Source organism: Centruroides vittatus, unplaced genomic scaffold (genome assembly GCF_030686945.1).
Source record: "Centruroides vittatus isolate TY-2023 unplaced genomic scaffold, ASM3068694v2 scaffold_946, whole genome shotgun sequence".
Lineage (NCBI taxonomy): Eukaryota > Metazoa > Arthropoda > Arachnida > Scorpiones > Buthidae > Centruroides > Centruroides vittatus.
Genome location: NW_027122723.1, coordinates 858,973 through 871,653, shown reverse-complemented (window position 1 = coordinate 871,653; position 12,681 = coordinate 858,973). Strand labels below are relative to the sequence as shown.

Sequence of the window (12,681 nt, the reverse complement as noted above, 5' to 3'; positions counted from 1 at the left end):
TCGCCGACCCCATCTTCCCTCCCATCCACTCGCCCGACAAGAAGAGTCCCGACTCTCGGGACCGAAATCGTAAACTTAGCCATCTTGACAAGGAAAAGGTCAACGACCTGTTGCCAGAAAGGGGAGATACGACTCCCTCCCACCTCCCTCGATCTCACAAAAGTTATCCTAATAAGAATGCTTTTCTTTTGTCATGGAATAATTATAATTTATGTATAAGTGTAATGTGTAAAACATGAGCTGCTTTCTCTACAAAATACATTCAATTTTAGAATTTTCATAAGTAATTATTCCACTTATGCATACAAAAGTAAAACATATGAAGACATTTCACTTCGATTTAACATATTTTTAATATATTGTAAAAAATTAATTTTTTTTAATTTGGTTTTTGAGCAACACATTCGACATAACTACATTTAATTTAATTTAAATACTTAAAATGTATGTAAAGTTTATTAATTTGATTTGTAGTTCGAGATAAAAGTAAAGTATATTTTCTTTAAATTATATTATTAAATTCTTTATATTAAATTATTAAATTCTTAAAGGAAATACACTTTACTATGATCTCGAACTATAAACCAAATTATTAAATGTTAGCATCAAATTATATAATTTAATCGTTATAAAAATACTATTATTAACTAATTAAATGTGTCGAGAATAAAGCATTTATTCTCTTTATGCAAATATTTAACATTTATATTCTAAATTATTTCATCAGAATTTCATATGTAATTAAATTTATATTATTTTTAGAGAAGCAAAAATAAAAAGTAAGTTAATTCATAATGCAAAACCGTTTATTTAAATTCTTCCAAATTAATACACACAAATTTTATATTTCGAAAAAATAGATAAATTTTGTAAGAATTAATTACACACATTCATTTTTAAAGAAATTCATGGTTCAACGTTGAATGAAATAATCAGCGACGAATAATCATCTACGTTTGTTGTTCTTATAGTTTGCCACTGACACAACGAACTACCTCACCTATATCTACATTCTGAAAGTATATAAATATGCAATTAATTAAATTTCAATTTAAATATAATATAGTAATTGTTTTTATTTTCAACTTACGGGTTCACCCAAATTAGCCACGTTTAAATTATTCAAACAGGGCTCATACGGTGATACCATTGCTATAATCTACGAAATAGAAATTATATTTGTTATATTTTTGATAATTGTAAACGCTGGTATATCAATTTATTTGTCTAATTATATTTACCTCATTTACTGTTTTTCCACACATTCTATTCATGACGTCGACAAAACTATTTTCATTAAAACATTCGGCCATACCTTGATACTGACAAATTATATTTAAATATTAATATTTGTAAACTATAATTTAAAATTTTATTTAGTTATACTAAAAATGTGCTAACTGTTTGTCTTTCATCGGCGGGCAAATTATCCTCTATACAATTCCAAGTAATTCTTCTAGTCCGTAAGGAAAGCCCTGAAAAATAGAAGTTTAGTGTCTTTTCTGTATCCAAGCTGTGAAAATGTTTTATTCTTTCTACAACGAGCATAATTTAGAGTAGGGTGGGGCGAACTACTTAAGGGTTTTCTGCTGGTAAAATTGTTAACTGCAAATGTAAACTTCTCTAACTTAAAACAACTTTTTGGTGAATATATTGATTTGTAATATATCCAAACTATAAATTTATTCTTAAAATAATTATCGCATATAAAAAATATTGGCCACGTGTTTCATTATTGCCGATCGTGTGGAATAGTATGGAACATTGTGCAGATGACGGTAGGGAATATATGGAACAACCAAAAGCATCAACGATTAAGTGTAACTTTTTATTAAAATTATTATTATTATTCAGTGGAGTTATGTAAACTCCCTTTAACCCTCTGATTTTCGTAACAGGACTCTAGCATCAAATCTATAAGTAGGAATATTAGTCTCGTTTGGCATTGTCAAGACATTTAGCTCTGCGTTAATTGAAGCGTTATAAAATTAGCCAAAATTAAAACTGTGGCATCGCAGTAATAACCAATTGTTCCGCGTCCTAGAAAAAGTGGATAGAACAATTTTTAACTAAATGAAAGAGAATTGTCTGCGAAAATCTTTCACCTGTTGAGTTTCAAGAACTTATCATATACGATATCTGAAGATATTTGCTGACAGTGTTGCATTTCGTGCCCGTGCTCCGTATCGTCTCACCCTACCTTACATTTAAAATTTGAGGATTAAATAAAAATCTTCTAATACTCACCGCAATAAGCATCCAAACTTCTCTTCTTTCTAAAGCCATTGATGGCACCTAAATTGCATGCGATCACTCCTAAAACGAGCACAATGCACGCCTTCATTTTTCACTTCTTGCAAATGAAGAAATGATTTTTTAAATAAATTGATAAGTAATTCTCGATTATTTATATTCTATTCAGTAATTATTGACAGGAAAAGCAATTAACTTATCTTTTCCTAATATAGGAAGTGTTATAAACACTGTTTCCTTTTCACTCTTAAAAGTGAAATGATATAAATTCGAAAACAGAGAACTAAAAAACTATTTTAATTTAACTAAAACAAATAAAAGTAGAATTTTAAAAATATAATATAAAAAACGTAACAGATGATTTATTAATTATTACTTTTATAGGAATAATTTCGCTATAAAACATAATAAATTAGCAAAATGCATAAAAAATATTTAATTCAAAGCCATGTAATATTTATTATGGCATAAAATATTAAATTTTTAAATTAATTTCTATATATGATATTTATATTACACGCTGTTCGTGCGGTGCTGTACATTTAGGGCCTATTATCTGATGAATAAATTTACTATTTGTTTTATGTTTTTAATAATTTCAGTATATTATAATTAATAACAATATATTAACCTTTTAAACAATCTAATAAAATATGATTTTTATTTTCTCATTAATTATACAAAAAGATCCAAAAGTTGGTTATCCGAAATACACACTATTGCAAAAATTCGACGCACCTTAAAGCTTCCGTGCAATAGTAAATTTTGCATGTGGAACAGTAGTAAAAAGTAAAAAGTCCATTTCAATATTACAGCATAAGGATACATCAGTAAAGTACAGTTTCGTCACAAATGTTGCATATTTGTAAGTAGTAAATCCATAACTGACGTTGAACTGAATTAGCTTTAACTGCACGATGAGTTTGTCACTTAATGACATGTGATGAAACTGTCCCTTACTAATGTATCCTCGTGTTGAGATGTAACAATTTTTTAATCACTACGATCGCACGTGCAAAATTTGATTACTATTACATGCAGGCTTTATGATGCGGCAATATTTTACAACTGATTATACATTTAAAAAAATTATTTTAAAGAATAACGATATGCAGATGTTTGAAATCGGTCTTATTGTTTTTAAAATAATCTTAAAATATATCTCTTTTTGAACAACTTTTAATATAACGAGATTAAATACGGTTATTAAAGCATCTTTTTGGCATATTTATTTGATTATAGTATACATAATTTAGTTCGGATATAAGGGCATATTTGTCTTATTACGTATATTTTTCAATGTTACATAAGAAAAGATTAAACGATGATATAAATACTGTAGTGATGTAAAACTTCCATACAAAACAATCAGTCGTAAAGTCGCATTTATGCAAAAGGCTAATCGACTTGTATAATCGAAAATATCCGTAAAAACGTTCTGTACTTTATAGTTTTATTCCAGACTCTAATTTTAAGTAGGTACAGACTACCTTGATTTTACTAATTTATGTGTAATTTATGGCATTATAGATAAAATCCATCGCAAACGAGATCAACAGTTATACATTCGTATTGGTTAGAAATAGAAACGAAATTATAAATATCAATACATATGAGTTAATTCAAAATACAGTTTACCGACATATATTTTACGAGTAAACCGGATTTAACCGTTTATAAAACATCATTTCCTTTAACTGACGTTTAGGCCAACCTTTACTTTGATCGATATTCCTTAATTGTTCGCCTACATTCCTCGTATAATGGGCGATTTCGCGGATGTGGTGCAACGAATAAAGATTCCGACATTGAGGAAACTACTTTGATCATTAGCCGAATGTTGTAATGATAGGATGTAGATTAATTTCATTGCGTAAAGGATTAAACATAAATATCCGTATATATCAAAAGTTTAAGTTTAATGACAAGAAAATATTTTCAGATGAAATAATATTTGTTTTAAACATTCCAAACTATTTAAAAAACATTTGAAAAAATTAATAATGCCATATTAGGGTACTTTTTCGAAAAAATTTATCTGTATTAAATTTAATTAGATGACCTCCATGTTTTCACTTGTTAAACTTCTTCCTTTTCTAACTATGTAATTATTTTATAAAATTAAAATCATATTATTCCTTTCGATATAAAAGTTAGTCTTTCAGAAAAAATCATCTCACAGAATTAACTTACATCAACGTATGGTTTTATCACTCGATTGCTGGACAAAATGTAGCAGAGTATGAAGATTTCAACATTCTATTCTCACGATTTCAAGAATAGATTAGAAACATTCTGGGTTAAGAAAGAGAAAAGACTGATAAACTTAATCGTGTGTACAATATGTATTAGATTGGCCATCTGAGAATGAAGCGTAAAGACTTTGACTGTAAAAACACTTAGTTTAGAAAGGCTCTTGTAAAAACGAGATCGGAAACAGCGGTTATTTATTGACATCGTCAGAATGCCGGGCGCAACCTTTACTCATAGTTTTAATTTTATTTAAAATATATGCTCTCCACCTCAAATTAGTAGTGTCTTGCCCCTGTACATTATAGTTTGTTTCTAACAATAGAGTCGTGCCGACATTAAGTACTTTCAGGGGAGACTTTTGAATTGAAATAATGTAACTTCCAGTTTTTATCGGACGTTCGTATATAGTTTAATTGGGGCCTCCTGCCAATACTGTTTCTATGTATGTCTCGTGTTTTCAGGAAAGACAGTGAGAATTTATACGACTACAATTCTTTTTCAAATAGTAACCCAACAACTGAACAGCATGATCCTATTTTGTGAAAGGAATTAATCTGTGAGTTTGTGTATTCGCTCTTAGAATATGATTAACATTTAATGAGTATAACACAGATTTTATATTTAAAAACCTACAATTAAAAATATTTATGAAATAATATGTTTAAGACATAAAATATTAGCGAGGTTGAAGCCGAAGTTTTCAACACGAAAACGTGTACGTCGGACGTTCGGCTCCGCTTTCCTGTAAGCCTAGAAACTTCTAGGCTTACAGGAAAGCGGAGCCGAACGTCCGACGTACACGTTTTCGCGTTTAAAACTTCGGCCTTAACCTTACTATTGATCAAATTGTTTCAAGATGCAAACTAAAGAATACTGTAGTAATTTGGCAACGTTTATAAGTTGATTTTTAATATTCAGCTATTGTATTTAATTATAAGGAATAGGCATGTAATTCTGTACAAAATTTATCTGGAAAACTTATATGCGAAATTTGACTCAAGCAATAATCAGCAATTATCAATTTTTGTGGTATGAAATTAATGTGTTAAATGTGTGTTAATTTCTTTTTGAAAGCTGTCATTTTAAATTATGTATATTAGACTATTTCAGAAAATCGTCATGACCAATATAAAATTATGAATCATATTTCGGCATTAAGCATGATTAGACTGATTGGTCTGTTTGAGAAATCGCAGGATCAGTGTACCAAACTACAATATTTTTAAATTTTAGAGACGTCAATAGTGGCCGAGAGGATAAATCATTAAACAGGTTCGCATCTAGAAGAAAATATTAGGACATCGCGCGACTTTGTATCGCGATAGATTTGAAGCACTACCGGAAGGAAAGAAGCGATCCTTGCACCTGTTAGGTACACAAGATGCAATTCCTGTAAAGTACCCGACAGACGCGGACAAGTGAACTTTGCACTTGCCGCCTCGTATCTGCATGCCACGGAAAACGTGATCCTTGTACTAGCCAGGTACGGAGACGATCCAAGAACAAATGCTTTGTTGGTTTTCGCGCCCGTTTACCGTTAGTCGCACTTAACACTGTTTTTATTTTTGATCCATAGGTCGAAATTCCGTCAAATGCACTCGTCGCATCGGAGAGCATGGGCATTGTCACTGTGTATCAGAAACGAAGTCATGGATTCCAATTTTTACTTTCCTGGCTCTGTTATCTATAACAGAGGAAACTTATGGCAATCGGTGAAAAAATTACTCCTTTTAATATTTTTACAGTTTTGGACTTAGGACATCTTGAAACGTCGAGAAATGCGAAGACATTTAGAATTTATTTCTGTATGTATGGATGTTAATGTGTGTGTATGTGTGTGTGTGGCACGATTTTGTTTATTATCTTTGAAGTTTAATAACGCCTGTGCTTTCGAAAAATTTTGAAATTTTTCAGGAAGGTTTGTGTATTAGAGAGCTTAATACTGTTAAATTTTTAATTTTAAAACTCCAATTCGTTAATTTTCTGTGAAATTTTTAAAAATTCATAGGAAATTAACAAATTCGATTTTTAAAATTATCATCCGTACATTAATAAAACAATTAATTAGGATTCTAAAACCACAAACATGTTTAGCTCTAACTAATTTCGTTTTCAAGATTTTTAAAAGAATTATTTTTTCCATAGAAAAAGCGTTACATTTTAAACGCTATCTGTTGAAGATTGCGTACATAGCCAAAGAGGTTTACAACCAGCCTTACGGCATTTATTTTATAGTTTACCTTTCCTGGCAAAAGATACACTACATTTATACATTTATTGTGTTTATTATAGTATATAATTATATAATATATAACAATATATTTATATTCTTGAATAGCCTCAAAATTATAAAAGAACATGCATATATTGTTATCAACAATACATATAACAACAATAATAACTATTTTTCTGTTAAATAATAACTAGTTCTAGCTACAAGTTATCCATGAGCAGCATTACGTAAATAGTAATAATGGCTGGAGCGAATCAATCCGATATTCCAAAGGGAAATTTCTCAAATGTCATGACAGAGTGTAAGAAACCGAATACTTCCAAATTAGAGATGAGCTTAGGGTTACAATTATTACTTTTGGATGGTGCATCTAATTTAGAAAAAGGAGAAGAACCTGGTCTAAACTATAAAACCTTATGTCATCAGTTTCTTCAACCTGAAATTACAGTAAGGACAGAAGAGAAATGCGATCAAAAATCTTTAAGTAACGTAACAAAGTCAAATTGCAGTAGAAAGTAAGGCGCTGGAGTACCTTGAAATGTTTAAACACCAAAATTGATTAGTAGATTTATTTAAATTTAATGTAAATTCGATTTATTTATTTTTAAAAAGCGAAATAAATATTTTAAATACAATTAATTTAGCGTGCAATTTACTTTCAGTAGATAGGAAAATTGATTTAAGATAACAATTAAATACTTTAAATATTTATAGATTGATATTGTTAAACGAGATATATTTTTAAAAATTTTTTTAAAATTAGATTATATTATTTAACGGATAAGTTCATGCTTAATGAAGCTTTACATTTCGTTATAAAGTTATTTCGTTTATCGAAAACAATTAATATTATTTTTATTAAATAAGACAAGTATAAAAGAACAAAAGTACAAAAATGGAATATGAATATGGAAACCTTATCGTCAGAAAGCCCCGGTAAACTATACGAACTTCCGATAATACGGGAAGTCATGTTATTACAATTCAAAACTGTCCCTGGAAGTAGTTAATACATGATCAACACGACTCTATTATTAAAGGAAAAGTATGATGTACAACGACAAGCCACTACTGATTTGAGATGGAAAACATATATTTTAATTTAAATAAATTAAAAATATGATTAAAAATTGCAGCCCGGCATTGTGATTATGTCACAATAAATAATTGCTCGTTTATGAATACTTTATATTTATGTATTTCAAACACTCTTGAACATTATTTTAATGCAAAGCTTATTTATTTAAATTTTAAGCAATTTGGACTGTTTTATGAAGAAATTATCACTTGAATATACTGATTGTTAATACTTCACACAAATACTGTCGGTTGCTTTCTAGTTTTCTCTTTTCACTTCTGTTTCCCAAAGTTTACCAAGTGCAGAATCTTTCAGGAAAACCTTCACTAAAAATTCATTCTTTCGGAGATTTGTGCAGCCAAAGCGTCACATTCAGTCATAGTCTAAAAATTATTAAAGTGTAAAATAAGTTAAACTATACAACATCCGACCTAATTAAAAAATATCACTCAAAAATCAGGATATAACATACTCAAATAATTCTGATCAATACAAATACACAGTGTTTTGTCGTAGTCAAACGTTATCAACATATTTGTAATATCACTAATCTCTGTTTAATTTTAATTAATTTGCAGACAACGAATGTATAGATGATAAAATTTATCCACAAAGCTTTTGTTTGGAAGGAACAAAAGCTAATCAAAAATGCTATTTCACTAACGCCTTGTTCAGAAGGCGTTAGTGAGATTGCAGCTTTAATGGCGGTTTAAAGTCACGTGATCACAAAATGCCAATAGCAAAGCGTTAGTTAAAAGGCCACTTGTTCTTGTTCTTGTTCTTGTTCGTGGGTTTATGTTGGAAGGTATGGCCGTTGTCGGCTTTTCTTCCGATGCGCCGCCTGGTGGTTAGGCGAAGCGGCCGGTCTTATATATGTACCGCTCAAGGGCTGAGATGTGGTGGCTCGGGTCTAAACCCGCGTGTGGCCAGTAAAGTTGGCTGAGGTGGCGAGTCTGGTTCAGGTCCAAAGAAAGGGCTTGGCCCAACTCCCGACGGGCCTCGTTGTACGCCGGACACACCAGCCAAAAATGATCGGGGGATTCCTCCTGCCCGCAGTGCTGGCAGTCCGGTGAGCGGCTAAGGTGACGAGAAAAAAGGAAAGATTGAAGAGGCGCCGTATTAGTACGTAACCTCGCCAAAAGCGATTCCGCACGGCGCGAGGAGGCCAGATGGTAAGGCCAAGGAGAGAACGGCCGGAGGTGCTCCCTCCCCTTGTGCCGGAGAGCAGCCGACCAATTGTCGGTGAGGGCGAGCACGATCTTGTCCCTGTTGAACCGACGTAGGTCTCTCGGGGTAAGGGAATGGCGCCAGGAACCAGTAAGATCGGTGTGACTGGCTGCCCTATCGGCCGCTTCGTTAATCTGAATGCCCGAATGTCCTGGGATCCAAACGAGGTCCAGGGGGGCGGGGAACCTGCTGACAATAGATGCAATGTCTGAGATAATGGCCGTCGATGAGAAAGAGACGTTCGTAATTGCCTGCAGGACAGAGCGGCTGTCTGAAAAAATTACGGTCGGACGATTATATTGAGAGGCGATCATCAGTGCTCGCTGAATCCCGATAGCCTCTGCCGTGAAAACGCTGCAGGCGTCGTGGAGACGCCAAGTCTCCCGGATACCCTCGCTAGGAATGACGATGCCGATCTGCGTCCTGAGAGTAGTTTTCGATGCATCAGTACCGATGCAGAACCTGTCGTACCAAAGTTTAGCGTGGAGCTCAGAGTAAAGGCTTTTCAAGCCCTCGGCGTGATCCGCACCCGCTACGGACCACTCGTTGAGGTGGACCTTGGGCCGGATCTGATCTGCACACGGAGGGAGGAAATTCTGGCGGTAAAGGCTGGCGACCGGGAGACTCTCCTTAGCGAAATGGGTAAAGACCCGGGCGACGTAAGGAGACTGAAAGCGGCGCCAATGGTGAGAGGCCAGACTGGGAGCCGCCTGGAAAAGGTGGAACAGAGGGCTTGATGGACCCCGAGATAAGTGTGTTACCGCATGCATTATCGCTCTGTGGCGAAGACGAAGCTGAAGCGGGATATACCCGGATTCCGTATAGAGAGAGATCAGGGGAGTCGATTTGGGGACCCCCAGCGCGGTACGAAGGGCCTCGTGTAAAGGGCGCTCCATACGGCTAATGCTGGAGGGCGGAGCCCCCTCCAGGAGCGGGGCGCCAAATTCCGCCATTGGGCGAAGCACCGAGTAGACAAGGTGCAAGAGGTCGGCGGTCCGAGCCCCATTTCGGCGGGAGGCAAAGTATTTTAAGTAGGAGCAGGACCGCGTTAGTTTGGTCCGGAGAAATTGGGCATGGTTGTCCCAAGTGAAAGTATGTGAGAGTTGGAGGCCCAAGACTCGGACTACCCTTTGCTGGGGGATGGTCCCCGAACTGAGGGTGAAAGATAAAGGTGAGCGATTGGTTTTGGCCGAAAAATCGATGGATGCGCTCTTGGTTGCAGAAAAGGACATGCTCCACCCCGACGCCCAATGTTCCAAGTGGTCTAGAGCTTGTTGGGCGCGGGCGTGGGCCTTGGTAGGGCTCGAGCTAGCTGAGAGAAGAAAGATGTCATCGGCATATACTATCACCGAAACATCCGGTGGAATAGCCCTCCAGAGATCGGCCATATATAAGGTAAACAGGAGGGGGGCCAGTACACTCCCCTGAGGGATGCCTTGCCGGAACGGGTGGGGATGGGAGAGGATTCCACGCCAGCGAACCTGGAATTGGCGGTCTAGCAGAAACGATCTAAGCCAAGAAAGAAACCTGCCCCCAATGCCATAAGTCCGGATCTTGGCCAGGAGGCCCTGCTGGTTGACCGAGTCGTAGGCCCCCTCCAAGTCGAGAGCCAACAAAAAGACCCACTTCCGTTGGGCCCGAGCCACTGCGACCTGATGGTGAAGGAGGAGCAAAGCTTCCTCGGCGCCCCGATAGGGCAGGAACCCAAAGTGGTGTGGGTGGAAGAAGGTGGAATTAGCCGCAGAAATATGGAAACGGTGCAGAACCATTCGTTCGAATAGTTTGGCCATGTGGGAAGTGAGAGAAATTGGCCGGTAGGAGGCGCAATTAGTCGCCGGGCGACCCGGTTTACGAATAGGAATAATATGGGCTAACTTCCACTCCTGGGGGCATGTCCCCGCCAACCATGCTCTGTTCAAGGCGGCCAGGAGGGCTGCAAGGCCAGACGGAGGGAGTGCACGAATGGCCTGGGCCTGGATGCGGTCCGGGCCCGGAGTGGTTGGGCGAAGGCCCCGAAGGGCCCGAAGCAACTCCGCTGGACGGAACGGGCCGTCCTCTAGGGTTAGCTGATCGTTGTGGTTCGCTGTGATTGGGGCGAAAGCGCCCGAAGGGCGGTTCCGACCAAAATAGGCGGCCAGCGCCTCGGCTTGCTGGGCTGGCGAAGTGATATCTTCCGTCGTACGCAGAATGAGGTGAGACGTTGGCGCGTCCGCGGGCGTGCGGAGGCGGCGAAAAATCCTATAGATCGTGGACGGAGAAGGAGGGGAGGAGCAGAGACGGCCCCACCACTCCCGACGCGCTTGTCGGGATTGCCGGCGGAGAAGGGCGCTGAGTCGTTTGTAGCGAGTCCAAAGAGCCAAGGAGGCAGATTGGCGGGCTTTACGAAAGGCCCTTCGTTTCTTAGCCCGAAGGAGGCTACAAGCCGGAGTCCACCAAGGTGGGGACCCAGGGGGAGGAGGGGCGCGCCACACCGAACAGTCCTCTACCGACTGCCGAAGCAGGCCGGCGAACTGGGAGTACGAAGGGGGGCGGTGGGCCAGTGAAGAGATGGAGTTCTCGAACCGGGTGGGGAAGTCGGACCAGTCAGTACTACAGCGAAAGCGTACCCGAGGCCCCTGCCGGGGTGCTAGAGCAGTAATGGAAAGGGAGACTGGGGCATGATCGCTTGATAGAGTGTCTGAGAGGACGTTCCAAGTAGTCGAGCCGAGCAAGTCCGGAGAGCAAAATGATAAGTCGAGGGCTGAAGCGCTAGAGGCACTGAACCGGGTAGGAACCCCCGAGTTCAGGCAACAAAGGTCTGCTGTGGAAAACCAATCGAAGAGTGCGCGTCCCGCCGTGTCGGGGTGGGTGCAGCCATCATCCCAGTAAGGATGATGCGCGTTCCAATCGCCGCAGATGATCCGAGGGCGAAAACCGTCCCGAAGCAAAGCGTCAAGATCCATATCCGGCTGAACACCTTGAGGGGCGTAGACGTTCACGAGGGAAAAAGGGCCCCCCGGGAGAAAGATCCTGAGCTCCTGGGTCTCCAGGCCCGCGATTCCTGGGGCGGCCGGAAGGAGGCGCGCGGGAATGGCCGTAGCCACCGCCGCTAAAAGACCGCCGCCGCGGGAATTGGGACGGTCACACCGGAAAATGGTGAACCCAGGGAGGGAGAAGGAGGCTGACGGGACAAGCCAAGTCTCCTGGATTAAAAGGACGTCTACCCCGCGGAGCCATGGTTCCGCCAAAAGAAGGTCCTTTTTAGCGCGTAAGCCTTGGGCGTTCCAGTGAACGATGCGAAGGGCCGAGTTGAATTGGGCCGGACTAGGCATTATGTGCCGATTGCGCTGACTGACGGTGGCGAAGTTTTACCTTTTCCGCCGGGTTGGCAGAGCCAAAGTCTTCCAACGATACTGTCCGGGTTGGACCAGGCGGGAAGGAAAGGTCCATGTCCGATGCTGGACCGTCTGAGTCGGAAGTAGCCTTTGGGGCCGCCTTCCTCTGTTTATTTCCTTTTTTCTTTCTAGGCGGGCCAGAGAGCGTAGGGCGTTCCTCCCGCTGCGGCGGACGTTTTTGAGCCTGGGAGGTAGGTAATTGTTGGGGTTGCGACGAGATGTTTTCGGGGAGAAGGAGTTCCGATTCCCTGGTGGGAGGGGTA

General features: G+C 38.8%; 1 protein-coding gene across 1 annotated transcript; it reads right to left on the bottom strand.

The window, feature by feature from the left end:
- Positions 1-788: 788 nt before the first annotated feature.
- LOC136990604 (uncharacterized) lies at positions 789-2,398 on the bottom strand. The gene is made up of 5 exons (XM_067288997.1): positions 2,248-2,398; positions 1,402-1,475; positions 1,242-1,322; positions 1,091-1,159; positions 789-1,013 (listed from the first exon to the last, which is right to left on the bottom strand). The coding sequence occupies exons 1-5, from the start codon at positions 2,342-2,344 to the stop codon at positions 966-968; spliced, it is 369 nt and encodes a 122-aa protein (XP_067145098.1). The 5' UTR covers positions 2,345-2,398; the 3' UTR covers positions 789-965.
- Between the last annotated feature and the right edge of the window lie 10,283 nt (positions 2,399-12,681).